We start from the raw sequence: 11,131 nt of genomic DNA on the forward strand, positions 1-11,131 counted from the left end.
GGCTCATTTGTCTGAGATAGATCATTGCATTTTTCAAATTTTCGCTTGATCTGAAGAACAGCCTTACAGACAGACGCTGACAGCAAGCCATTCTGACAGCCATTTAGGTAGGCTACATCCACCACAATGTCGCCTCCCCCTCTGAAGAGGATGAGGGATATCAGGAGCTTTTTCTCCGCAACTGTAAGTAACGTTAGCGTTAGCTAGGTTAGCTAGCTGCTGGTAAACTAAGTAGCTAACCTTAGGCAGTAATCACATGAAAACCAGCTAGGTTGGTGCTAGCTAATGTTACCTAAACTAACATCACTTGTCTTTCCATTGTGGCAAATTATCAACCGGTGATATAAGCTGGCTAGCTAGCGAACTGATGGCCTCTATCATCCTGTAACATTAGGATAGCAGCAGCCATTACATTATCATACATTAGCTGCCCACCAGAGATTTAATTGAATAGGACATCATGGCGTCCTCACAACTAATGACCGTAAGTGTCCGCAATGAATACTAGCCGATGGGCTAGCTATAGCTTTGTAAAACCAGGATTGTGGAATTTCGCAATTGGTATTGCCTACTGTCTGGTATTTTGTTACTCCCCCAATGGACAGATATATCAATTTATGAATTGAATGTCAGTCTAAAAATCCAATGAAAATCTCAATTTTAATCAAATCATTTTTATGCATGAAACAGCAGCAGTCGTGAGAGAGAGAGAGTGGACGGACGCACAAGCAACCAAGAGAGAGAGAGAGAGAGAGAGTGTGGAGGGACGCAGCAGCAGCAGCAAAAGTCGAGAGAGTGGAGGGACGCAGCAGGCAGGATGTGATACAGTAGACTAACAACATTGTATTAGTATTATTCAATTTCATAAATATACGAATATATAAGAGCTTTAACCTCTCGTCCCCAGCAAAAATTGTGTATGCAGGCTACACTGTTATATGGTCCCTACCAATGTTGAAACCAAACCTACGCCCTTGTTTCCACTGTACACACAGCTGAATAGATATGACTATACACACATAGTTTATAGTGGAGTTACTAATTATGTTATTTTTATATATTTTCATATATATTTCAGATATTTAAGGAACAATCTTACCGTATAACCAGCTAATAATAATAAGCAGGTCATTTGAATCTGAAAGATGAACCTGTACCTCTCCTCTGGCTCCTGCAGATCCAGGTGCTGCCAGCAGGGGGCGAGACCACTCTGTTCAAGCAGTTCTTCAGCGACTGGAAGGACAAGGACCAGACCACGGGGCCCAGCAAGGCCTACTCCATCGGCAGCATCGCCAGGGTGGAGCAGGTTCCCTTCGATGCCTCCACCCTCCACGACAACAAGGCCATGGCCGCCCAGCATGGCATGGTGGATGATGGGAAGGGAAAAGTCCAGGTAAATCAAGTCTGCGTTCCGAATCGCATACTACCCTACTATATAGTATCCCAAAACAGGATGTAGTATGTCCCAATACATAGTATGCCACATGCAGGCCCAATCTCAAACCACCCCCTAAGCCCTCGCCCTATCCACTCCCCCTCCGTTTGCGCGTTCACGCCGAGCTTCGCCATGTTAAGGGCCGTCCCAAACCAATTAGCGCGGAGTGTGCTTAGAGTGCGAGTGGGCTGTCAACCCCTTAAATAGCAAGCCTGCATCGGTGCAAGCTCCCGATAGCCGAAGCAGGAAGTGCACGTGCCAAATAGATGCCGCAGGAAACCACATATAAATAAAGTTCCGCCTTCCTACACTGTCAATTATTTTAGATTATTTTACAGCATTCAAACATTTGTTTTTCTCACACCGATTTCACTGCATCAAACAAAATCTGGTGAATATGGTGTCAAAAGATACAACCAAGTGATACAATCACTTTATCCCTGGATCACTTGACTTGTAGCAAACTCTTAAAAGCCTGTATTCATAGCCGACATAAAATAAATCTAAATAGGCCTAGGTCTACGTCAAATGTACATCATATATTCCATTATTTACAGGGACAATGAACAGACAAAGCAGCTGATTAGGCTGCGATATGCAAATGCCTCTTCACAAAAGAAGGAATGCTGCCAAAGAGGCATGGGAGTAAGTTATTAATTTATTTATGTATTTGGCTCGGGACAATGTTAAAAGCAAATTTTTGACCATTTCTCATCATACATGGATTTAATTATAGTGATTTATATTTGTATTATAAATCATAAACATTTTCCCATAAATCAACTAAACATGCCATGGTGACGGCCCTGTCCCGGTCGGTTCCGGTGGAGTGGGGAGTCCGTCCCACATTTGGCTTTCCATTTATATACCCTCCCCCTCGATTGAGAGTGCCCTCCACAGCTGCGAGTGACACTTAATTTGGAGGGACACTCGGTGGCGGAGTGGGAGTGGGTAGGGGGTGGTTTGGGATTGGGCCGCAGTATGGCAAAAATAACAGGATGTCCTACTACATCTGGTCGTATTTTGCAGTATGCAAGCCAGCAGGCTTTTCTGGCTATTCTGACCCACAATCCTGTGCGTAGCGGAAATGTGTGTCACATGTGCGAGTCGTGACAGCTGTAGACGAATGTCGCGTTATGGACAGCAACGGATGTGGGCAAATTTCAAGGCGCAATGTTATGACAAGGTAGTATGTCCCAATTGGATGCCTACTGCTTGCAAAGTACATACTTTCTAAGGGCAGCTGTAGTAGGTACTGGTAGTAAGAAGTAGAAGTATGCAATTCGGGATGCAGCCCAAGCATTCATTCATTCATTCATTCATTCATTCATTCATTCATTCATTCATTCATTCATTCATTCATTCATTCATTCATTCATTCATTCATTCATTCATTCATTCCTACACTCATCCATTCATTCATTCCTACACTCAAACACAGGAGTCTTTGGATCTGTCCAATCAAAAAGCCCTTATGTAGGCCTGAGACCTGAAATTGCCCTTTGATTGTGTGAATGGAATTTCCATCAATCATATTGTTCTGGCTGGGTTTGTGTTGTGTTTTCTGGGGGGCCATCTTCCCTCTGGCCAGGCTCCTGACCAGATTGACAGCACCTGATGCTGGCTCAGTGCCTACTGAGGCCGCACCTGTGCTCGTCACCCCCCAGAGGCATAATGCTGTGTTCACACCGGGCGTGGCGAGAAAATTTGCGCCGCCCAGTTCGCCCAATCTCACCGCGCGAATCCGCTGCAGAAAGTTAAAAAAACTGAACTTTTGCGAATGTCGCCGCGCGCGAATCCTGGCCGCCGCGCCGCTGAGTTCGACGATTCACGTTGCCCGTGCCGCCCGCCGCCCAGTTCACGTGAATTGTATTGACTTTCTATGTAAACTCGCTGCGCCGCAGGAAAAATTTGCGCCCGGTGTGAACACAGCATAAGAGGGAGCCGGACCTGTCGGAATAAAAAATTATTTGGTTATCCGACCAGCTCTTTTCTGTGCCTCTCCTTTGTTACCCGGTTGGTTTATAGGTTGTTATTGTTTTCATGTGTTACATCCTTGGGGGCTATCCATAGGCACGTAACAATATTGTTTTCACATGTTCCATAAATCCAGATCTCCCCAGGGCATATGAGGTGTGGTGTAGCGATGGACTGGGATGAGGCAGGAGAATATGGAATTCACATATTTAAAAGTAGTCCCATTTCACTTTATCGCCATCAGGGCAAGTTTGCTGTTATAATGATTTAGTTCAGTAATAAACTCATCTGTGTCTTCCATTGCTCCGTCCTGCCGGTGTGTGGGTTGTTAGCGCATGCTAACGCAGAGCGCTGGTGTGTGGGTTGTTAGCGCGTGCTAACGCAGAGCGCTGGTGTGTGGGTTGTTAGCGCGTGCTAACGCAGAGCGCTGGTGTGTGTATGCGGGTGCTAACGCAGAGCGCTGGTGTGTGTTCCAGATCTGGCGCGTGGAGGGCGGTGACCGAGTGGCGGTAGAGCCCGCCTCCTACGGTCAGTTCTACGGAGGAGACTGCTACCTCATCTTATACAGCTACAGGCTGGGCGGCCGGGAGCAGCACATCATCTACACCTGGTGAGGACACACACACACACGCCACGCACGCGTAGGACACACACATGCCACGCAAGCGCACACTTTACCTGGACATCGTCTACCTACTCTAGGGTCAAAGTTCAAGTTCAAAAATCTTTATTGTCCCGCTAGAATCAATTGGTTTGCAAACAGGTAAAGACATAGGACTGGGGGAGACATAGGAAGAATGAACATAGAACAATAAACAAATAAAATGATCAGGACAATCTAAAATTGCATTAGCCATTCTAAAGACCTGGCTGTTATAGATGTCCAAGGCCTCCTCGTCTGTTCTAACTACAATATTCAATGTGTGTGTGTGTGTGTGTTTGTGTGTGTGTGTGTGTGTCTCAGGCAGGGGCTGAAGTGTACCCAGGATGAGCTGGCAGCATCTGCCTTCCTGACGGTGAAGCTGGATGACTCTATGGGAGGCGCTCCTGTCCAGGTCAGCCCCGCCTCCTCTAAGCTCTGCCCTGCCTCCTCTAAGCTCAGCCCTGCCTCCCCTCACCTCTGCCCTGCCTCCCCTCAGCTCAGCCCCGCCTCCCCTCACTTCAGCCCCGCCTCCCCTCAGCTCAGCCCCGCCTCCCCTCACTTCAGCCCCGCCTCCCCTCAGCTCAGCCCCTCCTCCCCTCAGCTTAGACCCTCCTCCCCTCAGCTCAGCCCCGCCTCCCCTCAGCTCAGCCCCGCCTCCCCTCAGCTCAGCCCCGCCTCCCCTCACATCAGCCCCACCTCCCCTCAGCTTAGCCCCTCCTCCCCTGCATACCCACAAAGGCTCATTAGAAATCATACAAAATGTAGAAAATGCTTTAATACTTACCAGTGGATGGTAATGCCAGTCTCCTCATTCTGTAGTCTTGAACATTGTTTGAGAAGTCAATATAATCTGTTTTGTTCAAGCCTTCTCCTCAGTCTCTGCTTCGTATAGCAACGTCGTCCTCAGGGTGTTGTTGCCACTGGTTAGGCTATTGTTGTGAAGAAGAATGTGTTCAAACCAGTAGGTGAAAATAAATGTGTAAACAAAAAGTGTTCTCTGTGGCCCCCTGCAGGTGCGGGTGACCCAGGGCCAGGAGCCGCCCCACCTGATGAGCCTGTTCCAGGGCAAGCCCATGATGGTCCACAGCGGGGGGACGTCTCGCAAGGGCGGCCAGTCCAGCGCCGGCAGCACCCGTCTCTTCCACATCCGCCAGAGCTCCACGCGCGCCACGCGGGCCGTAGAGGTCTGTGTGTGTGTGCGTGTGTGTGCGTGTGTGTGTGTGTGTGTGTGCGTGTGTGGGTGCGTGTGTGTGTGAGAAATAGAAAGAGCAAGAATGATGGATATAAGCTACCCTCTTCTTTATGATATTTATATCAGCATGTGAAAGAAGTATCAGAGTCTGATCAGGCGTTGTACAGCTCTCCACTACTTATTAAAGCAGTTGACCATCGCTGTGTCTCAATCCAGGGACAGCTGCCTACTAAGGCTGCATCATTTGCCCTTATTTGGTCTTCCTGCCTTATAGGTTGTGTCTCAATTGAAAGGCTGCATTTTATGCTCCCTTGTAAAATCTCTATGGTTGCTACCAGACCGGGGTCGAAATACTATTTGAAATACTTTCATTTACATTTCTGTCCTTGATTGTTCTTGTCTGGAACAATAGAACCAATGGACTTTTCTCAAAGCCACAGAAAAAAACATTAATTCGTTCGTTCGTTCGTTCGTTCCTTCCTTCCTTCCTTCCTTCCTTCCTTCCTTCCTTCCTTCCTTCCTTCCTTCCTTCCTTCCTTCCTTCCTTCCTTCCTTCCTTCCTTCCTTCCTTCATTCATACTGTACACTCCAGGCAGACTCAAGCAAACGATAAAGTGCGTTCTGATCTGATCCAGGGTCTGTTAGCTGACCAGAATTGAGAATCTCCCTTCCTTTCATCTCCTGTCTCTCTCATCCCAGGTGGAGCCCTCTGCCTCCCAACTCAACACCAATGACGTGTTTGTGCTCAAGTCCCGGGATGCCATGTTTGTTTGGCGGGGTGTGGGCGCCAGCGAGGAGGAGATGGACGCTGCCCAGCACATAGTGGGCTTCCTGGGGGGCAGCGCCAGCCACGTGTCCGAGGGCAAAGAACCAGGTGGGCACTCTCCTATGATTGGCTGTGTGCTGTAGTGATGTCTACCTATACTTGATTTTTGTAAGTGGATCTGGAAAAATGGCATTGTAGTTTGAAATAGGTGGTGTGTAATATATACATATTTGTGTTTTATTTTTTGGCAGATTTGCTTAAAGTTTAGCTTCTCACTAGTGAGATTTTTCAGATCAGCATTCAGAGCAACATTCTCTCCTTTTATCTAAAGAATGTGTTTATTGCCCCAAAATATATAAATGCACTGTAGATGCCTTTCACAACCAGATAATCTTTTATCTGTCTGTCTGTCTGTCTGTCTGTCTGTCTGTCTGTCTGTCTGTCTGTCTGTCTGTCTGTCTGTCTGTCCCAGCTGGCTTCTGGTCTGCCCTGGGGGGTAAGAAGGAATACCAGACCTCCAGGAGTCTGCAGAACACGGCCAAACCCCCTCGTCTGTTTGGCTGCTCCAACAAGACTGGCCGGCTCATCGTAAGTCGGGATTGGGGGGGGGGATACATTTCCATCAGGAAAGACTAGGGCTACTTTTAGTTGAAACCCAAATGGAGGGAAAAGTAAATGCAAGAGGAATGCATTTACACCATGTTGTATGTTCAGATCACGTTACAAACAGTAGATAAGTAGATGCACCCATACATGAGATACATACAGTTAATTATTAGGACTGTACCACTCGTCTCTCAAATGGGATATCCCTACCTGGAGCAGTGTGTGTGTGTGGGGGGGGGGGGTCGCTTGGCTGCACAACAGGGGGTTGAGGGTTCTCTGAGGTATGTACCTAACCTGCACTCTTGTCCACTTGGCGTCAGGTGGAGGAGGTGCCTGGAGACTTCACCCAGTCTGACCTCGCCACGGATGATGTCATGCTTCTGGATGCCTGGGATCAGGTAGGCTGAGCCTCGCCCGTCGTAATCATTATCGTCATGATCACTTTCACCATCATCATTATGTATCATCACTGCCATCACCGCCACCCTCATCATCTTGGTGCTGACCCCACGAGGTTTAACATGATCTCTCTCCCCAGCTCTTCCTGTGGGTCGGCAACGAAGCTAACGAGGCAGAGAAGAAGGGAGCTCCCAGAATAGGTACCACGTCCACAGGGGACAGGGTCACTGCTCTGTCTCTATTATGGACACAGACAGGGGACAGGGTCACTGCTCTGTCTATATTATGGACACAGACACAGGGGACAGGGTCACTGCACGGTCTATATTATGGACACAGACACAGGGGACAGGGTCACTGCACGGTCTATATTATGGACACAGACACAGGGGACAGGGTCACTGCTCTGTCTCTATTATGGACACAGACAGGGGACAGGGTCACTGCACAGTCTATATTATGGACACAGACACAGGGGACAGGGTCACTGCTCTGTCTATATTATGGACACAGACACAGGGGACAGGGTCACTGCTCTGTCTATATTATGGACACAGACACAGGGGACAGGGTCACTGCTCTGTCTATATTATGGACACAGACACAGGGGACAGGGTCACTGCTCTGTCTCTATTATGGACACAGACACAGTCATCCATGATCGGATGGCATAAGTAGATGAGGATAATACTGATAGACTATGTATAGTAAATAGTAAATGGATAGTAAAGAAAAAGGCTATGGATAGTAAATTGCCTGTTTGGGAACCTTTACATGTCTAACCTAGGACTGGAATGAGGAAGTGATTAGAGCTGATAAGATACTGTAAGGAATGATGACAAGACGTCTAATGTACCTGTATCCATGGCAAATCAACTTTCTATTCTATTGTGCCTTTATTTTGGGGGTGAGATTAAGACTGTGAGTGTAATGGATGGTTAATCTTTCCCTCTCTCTCTCTCTCCCTCTGTCTCCCTGTATTTCTCTCTCTCTCTCTCTCTCTCTCTCTCTCTATCTCTCTCCCTGTATTTCTATCTCTCTCTCTGTCTCTCTCCCTGTATTTCTCTCTCTCTCTCTCTTTCTCTCTCTCTCCCTCCCTCCCTGTATTTCTATCTCTCTCTCCCTCTGTCTCTCTCTCTCTCTCTCCAGCTAAAGACTATGTTGACTCAGACCCATCTGGACGTAAAGGGCTGCCCATTGCCACCATCAAGCAGGGGGCTGAGCCTCCCACCTTCACTGGCTGGTTCCAGGCATGGGACGCCAAGATGTGGGACACAGACCCTCTGGAGAGAATCCGAGCCCGTTTCTAAACGCCCAACCCCCTCACCTTCTACACTCCTCCCCTTTACCTCTCCAGAAGCTACCCCTGCTTCTCCTTCCCCTCTACCCCTATGCACAGTGCCAATGTTTTTCTTAGCTGCTTTTCCTCTGAAACAGTGCAGTGCACTGCTCTTTGAATGGGGGCATCTCAATAGTCCGAGGGGAGTGTCCTTCATCTACAGTATAGACATCATAAAACATCTAAAAATGTGTAGTATCAGTATTCCTGGGTGGACATATCCACTCTAATGCCAATAGTGGGGGTGCAATAAGTAGCTAGGGAGGAAACAAGGAAAGGAAACCTCCACACTATTGAGACGTGTCCTTCGCGCTCCTTTGCAGAAGTGTGCCTGTATTCCACACACTGTGTGACATCATATGAAATAAGACTCATTCAAAGCAGATATATCTGAAATCATTGTGAGTTTAATCACGTGTAGTACTTTGTGGGTGCACTGTTATGGTTTGTGAAGTATCAGTTTGTGATCTTGTTTTTCTGCTGCTTAGCGTAGGTTATATGATGCTGCATGCTGCATTTTTACAGGATATTGGAGAGTTATAATGGGAGCTGGTTTACATGCCTGCTCTTTTTACTTAGTTTTATGACAACTCTGAAATGTTGATAACTTTTAAATAAATTCCCTAGTAATGAAATAATTCTGTTTCCTCTTTCTTTCTTTTGTCTATTGTAAAGTATGGATTTAAGAAGATTTTCTTATAAACTTGCCTTCCCTCCTGTAAACTCTCCTCTCCATCCATTACATTGGGTTGGCAGTGGGCTCTGATTCAATCAGAATAGTCAGTCAGTCAGTTTAGTTTAGTTTAGTTTAGTTTAGTTTAGTTTAGTTTAGTTTAGTTTAGTTTAGTTTAGTTTATTAAAGGATCCCCATCAGAAGCACACTAGTGTAGGATACATCTGATCTTCCTGTGGTCCTAGTCAGTCAGCCAGCCAGCCAGTCAGTCAGTCAGTGGGCTCTGATTCAATCAGAATAGTCAGTCAGTCCGCCAGCCAGTCAGCCAGCCAGTCAGTCAGTCAGTCAGTCAGTCAGTCAGCCAGCGGGTAAGTGTATGGTTCTTCATAAGCCCTTGGGAGTTACATCTCAAATCAATTTAGGTTTTCTATATTTTGGTTTACTAAAATGAAACTTTTGCACAAGGTTTAGTTTTTTAATTCAGCCCTATTCCTTGACTTATGAATGTATTTATGGAATATCAGTTATATACAAAATATTTTTTGTAGACTCATAAAATCAAAAATAGATTATAGCCTACCGTGAGAAACTCTTAGAAAGGCTGTAAAATTCCTTGCCTACTGTTTGTTCAAAGTTATGAAAAAATGCGCTGCGCTTCCCACAATGCACCCCAGGATCAGCGGGAAACCAAAATGGCGAATGTGTTGGGAGAAAATGAACCGTTTATTATTTTCTAAGAACCACAGCTACAAGAGTGAGATATTTCGTACAGTTGCACTTCAGGTTACTTCAACTCTAACGGGACAAGACATTTACCTTCGGTTCCGACCGATTATTTCAATATACGAGGCTTATTGACTGTACAAAGTGAACGAATGAGGTAGGGAGCACTCATTGTTATTGTCTTCAAAAAGCATGTTTGTTTACGGGATTGTGCATACTTCTATCGTTTTGTTTATAGAGAATTGCTATCGTAAAGTATATACTGTATCATGTTTAGAACCAATATGTGTGCAATTTCATCATGCATTATCCCGTGTGAGCCTGCTTGCACTGCACTGTACTGTCCAGCTCACGAACAAAAGGAGCCCCAGACACGCATTGACTGAGGGCCGGGCATATGGAGCTGTTAGCAGGCGAGCTAGTCAGCTAACGCACTGGACACGAAAGCTGGTCACCCCCACACAGTAGCGCTCTGCGTCTGTCACAGACAGAAAAATGCATACATTCATTTGAACCAGTTGTGTGTGTGTGATACGTCGCGTTTCCCGGTCTATTGTCCCCTCTGAGATATTGTTCTCCCCCTGTTTCAATGGCTCCCTTGGATGGGAGATTTAATGTTGATGAGACTAGCCTGCAGCTTCTATTCCCGCCAATGAGAGAACTTCTCAGTCCTTCTGTTTTTGACACAGTTGTTGTCAAAGTCAAACTTCACCTAAAACCTGCCCCCCCCCCCCTCTCTCTCTGTCTGTCTGTCTCTGACCCCCATCCCATCTCTCTCTCTCTCTCCCTCTCTGTCTGTCTCTGCCCTCTCCCTCTCTCTCTCTCTCTCTCTCTCTCTCTCTCTATGTCTCTATGTCTCTCTCTCCCCCCCACCCCCCATTCTGATAGAGACTCAGGGGCTACAGAGCACTTGCCTGTCCACCAGAGAGACCCGTCCCTCCACCATCGCCAGCAGCATGCCACGCCTCTGGCTCTGTCCCCCGCTGGTCTCAGCGTCCAAGACTATGGAGAAGGGGACGCCATCATGGGGGACAAGTTTGAAGAGGGACAGGATGTCCTGGCTCGGTGGTCAGATGGCCTGTTCTACCTGGGCACTGTTACCAAGGTAACACTGTGGTTAACCTGCGTTTGTTTTGATATTGGGGTATCACTCACCAAGGTAACACACCGACGTTAACTGGAGCAGGTGTTGATTTCAGGGTATCAGTATTCACTAAGGATCTCGGGAGTAGGGAGTGCTGATCTAGAATCAGGTGCCCCCTCTGTCCATTTTAAAAAGACGGCTGATCCGAGAGCTTATTAAAAAGGCACTTTTCTGATCCTAGATCAGCACTCCAGTCAAACTCTGGGAAGCTTAGCTAGTAGATAAGGGCTCTGT

At 47.0% G+C, this 11,131-nt stretch overlaps 1 protein-coding gene across 1 annotated transcript in view; it reads left to right on the forward strand.

Moving 5' to 3' along the window:
• The window catches only part of LOC311316052 (gelsolin-like), a 23,057-nt gene extending 14,092 nt beyond the window's left edge, over positions 1-8,965 (forward strand). The window contains exons 9-17 of the mRNA XM_084446793.1: positions 1,178-1,393; positions 3,889-4,022; positions 4,377-4,467; positions 5,069-5,239; positions 5,947-6,121; positions 6,486-6,601; positions 6,940-7,017; positions 7,158-7,218; positions 8,168-8,965. Of these exons, the coding sequence (XP_084302919.1) occupies positions 1,178-1,393; positions 3,889-4,022; positions 4,377-4,467; positions 5,069-5,239; positions 5,947-6,121; positions 6,486-6,601; positions 6,940-7,017; positions 7,158-7,218; positions 8,168-8,328 (1,203 nt within the window). The 3' untranslated portion in view covers positions 8,329-8,965. The remainder of the gene's footprint in view (positions 1-1,177; positions 1,394-3,888; positions 4,023-4,376; positions 4,468-5,068; positions 5,240-5,946; positions 6,122-6,485; positions 6,602-6,939; positions 7,018-7,157; positions 7,219-8,167) is intronic.
• Positions 8,966-11,131: the final 2,166 nt, after the last annotated feature.

This window comes from Borostomias antarcticus, assembly GCF_949987555.1.
Source record: "Borostomias antarcticus genome assembly, chromosome: 12".
NCBI lineage: Eukaryota > Metazoa > Chordata > Actinopteri > Stomiiformes > Stomiidae > Borostomias > Borostomias antarcticus.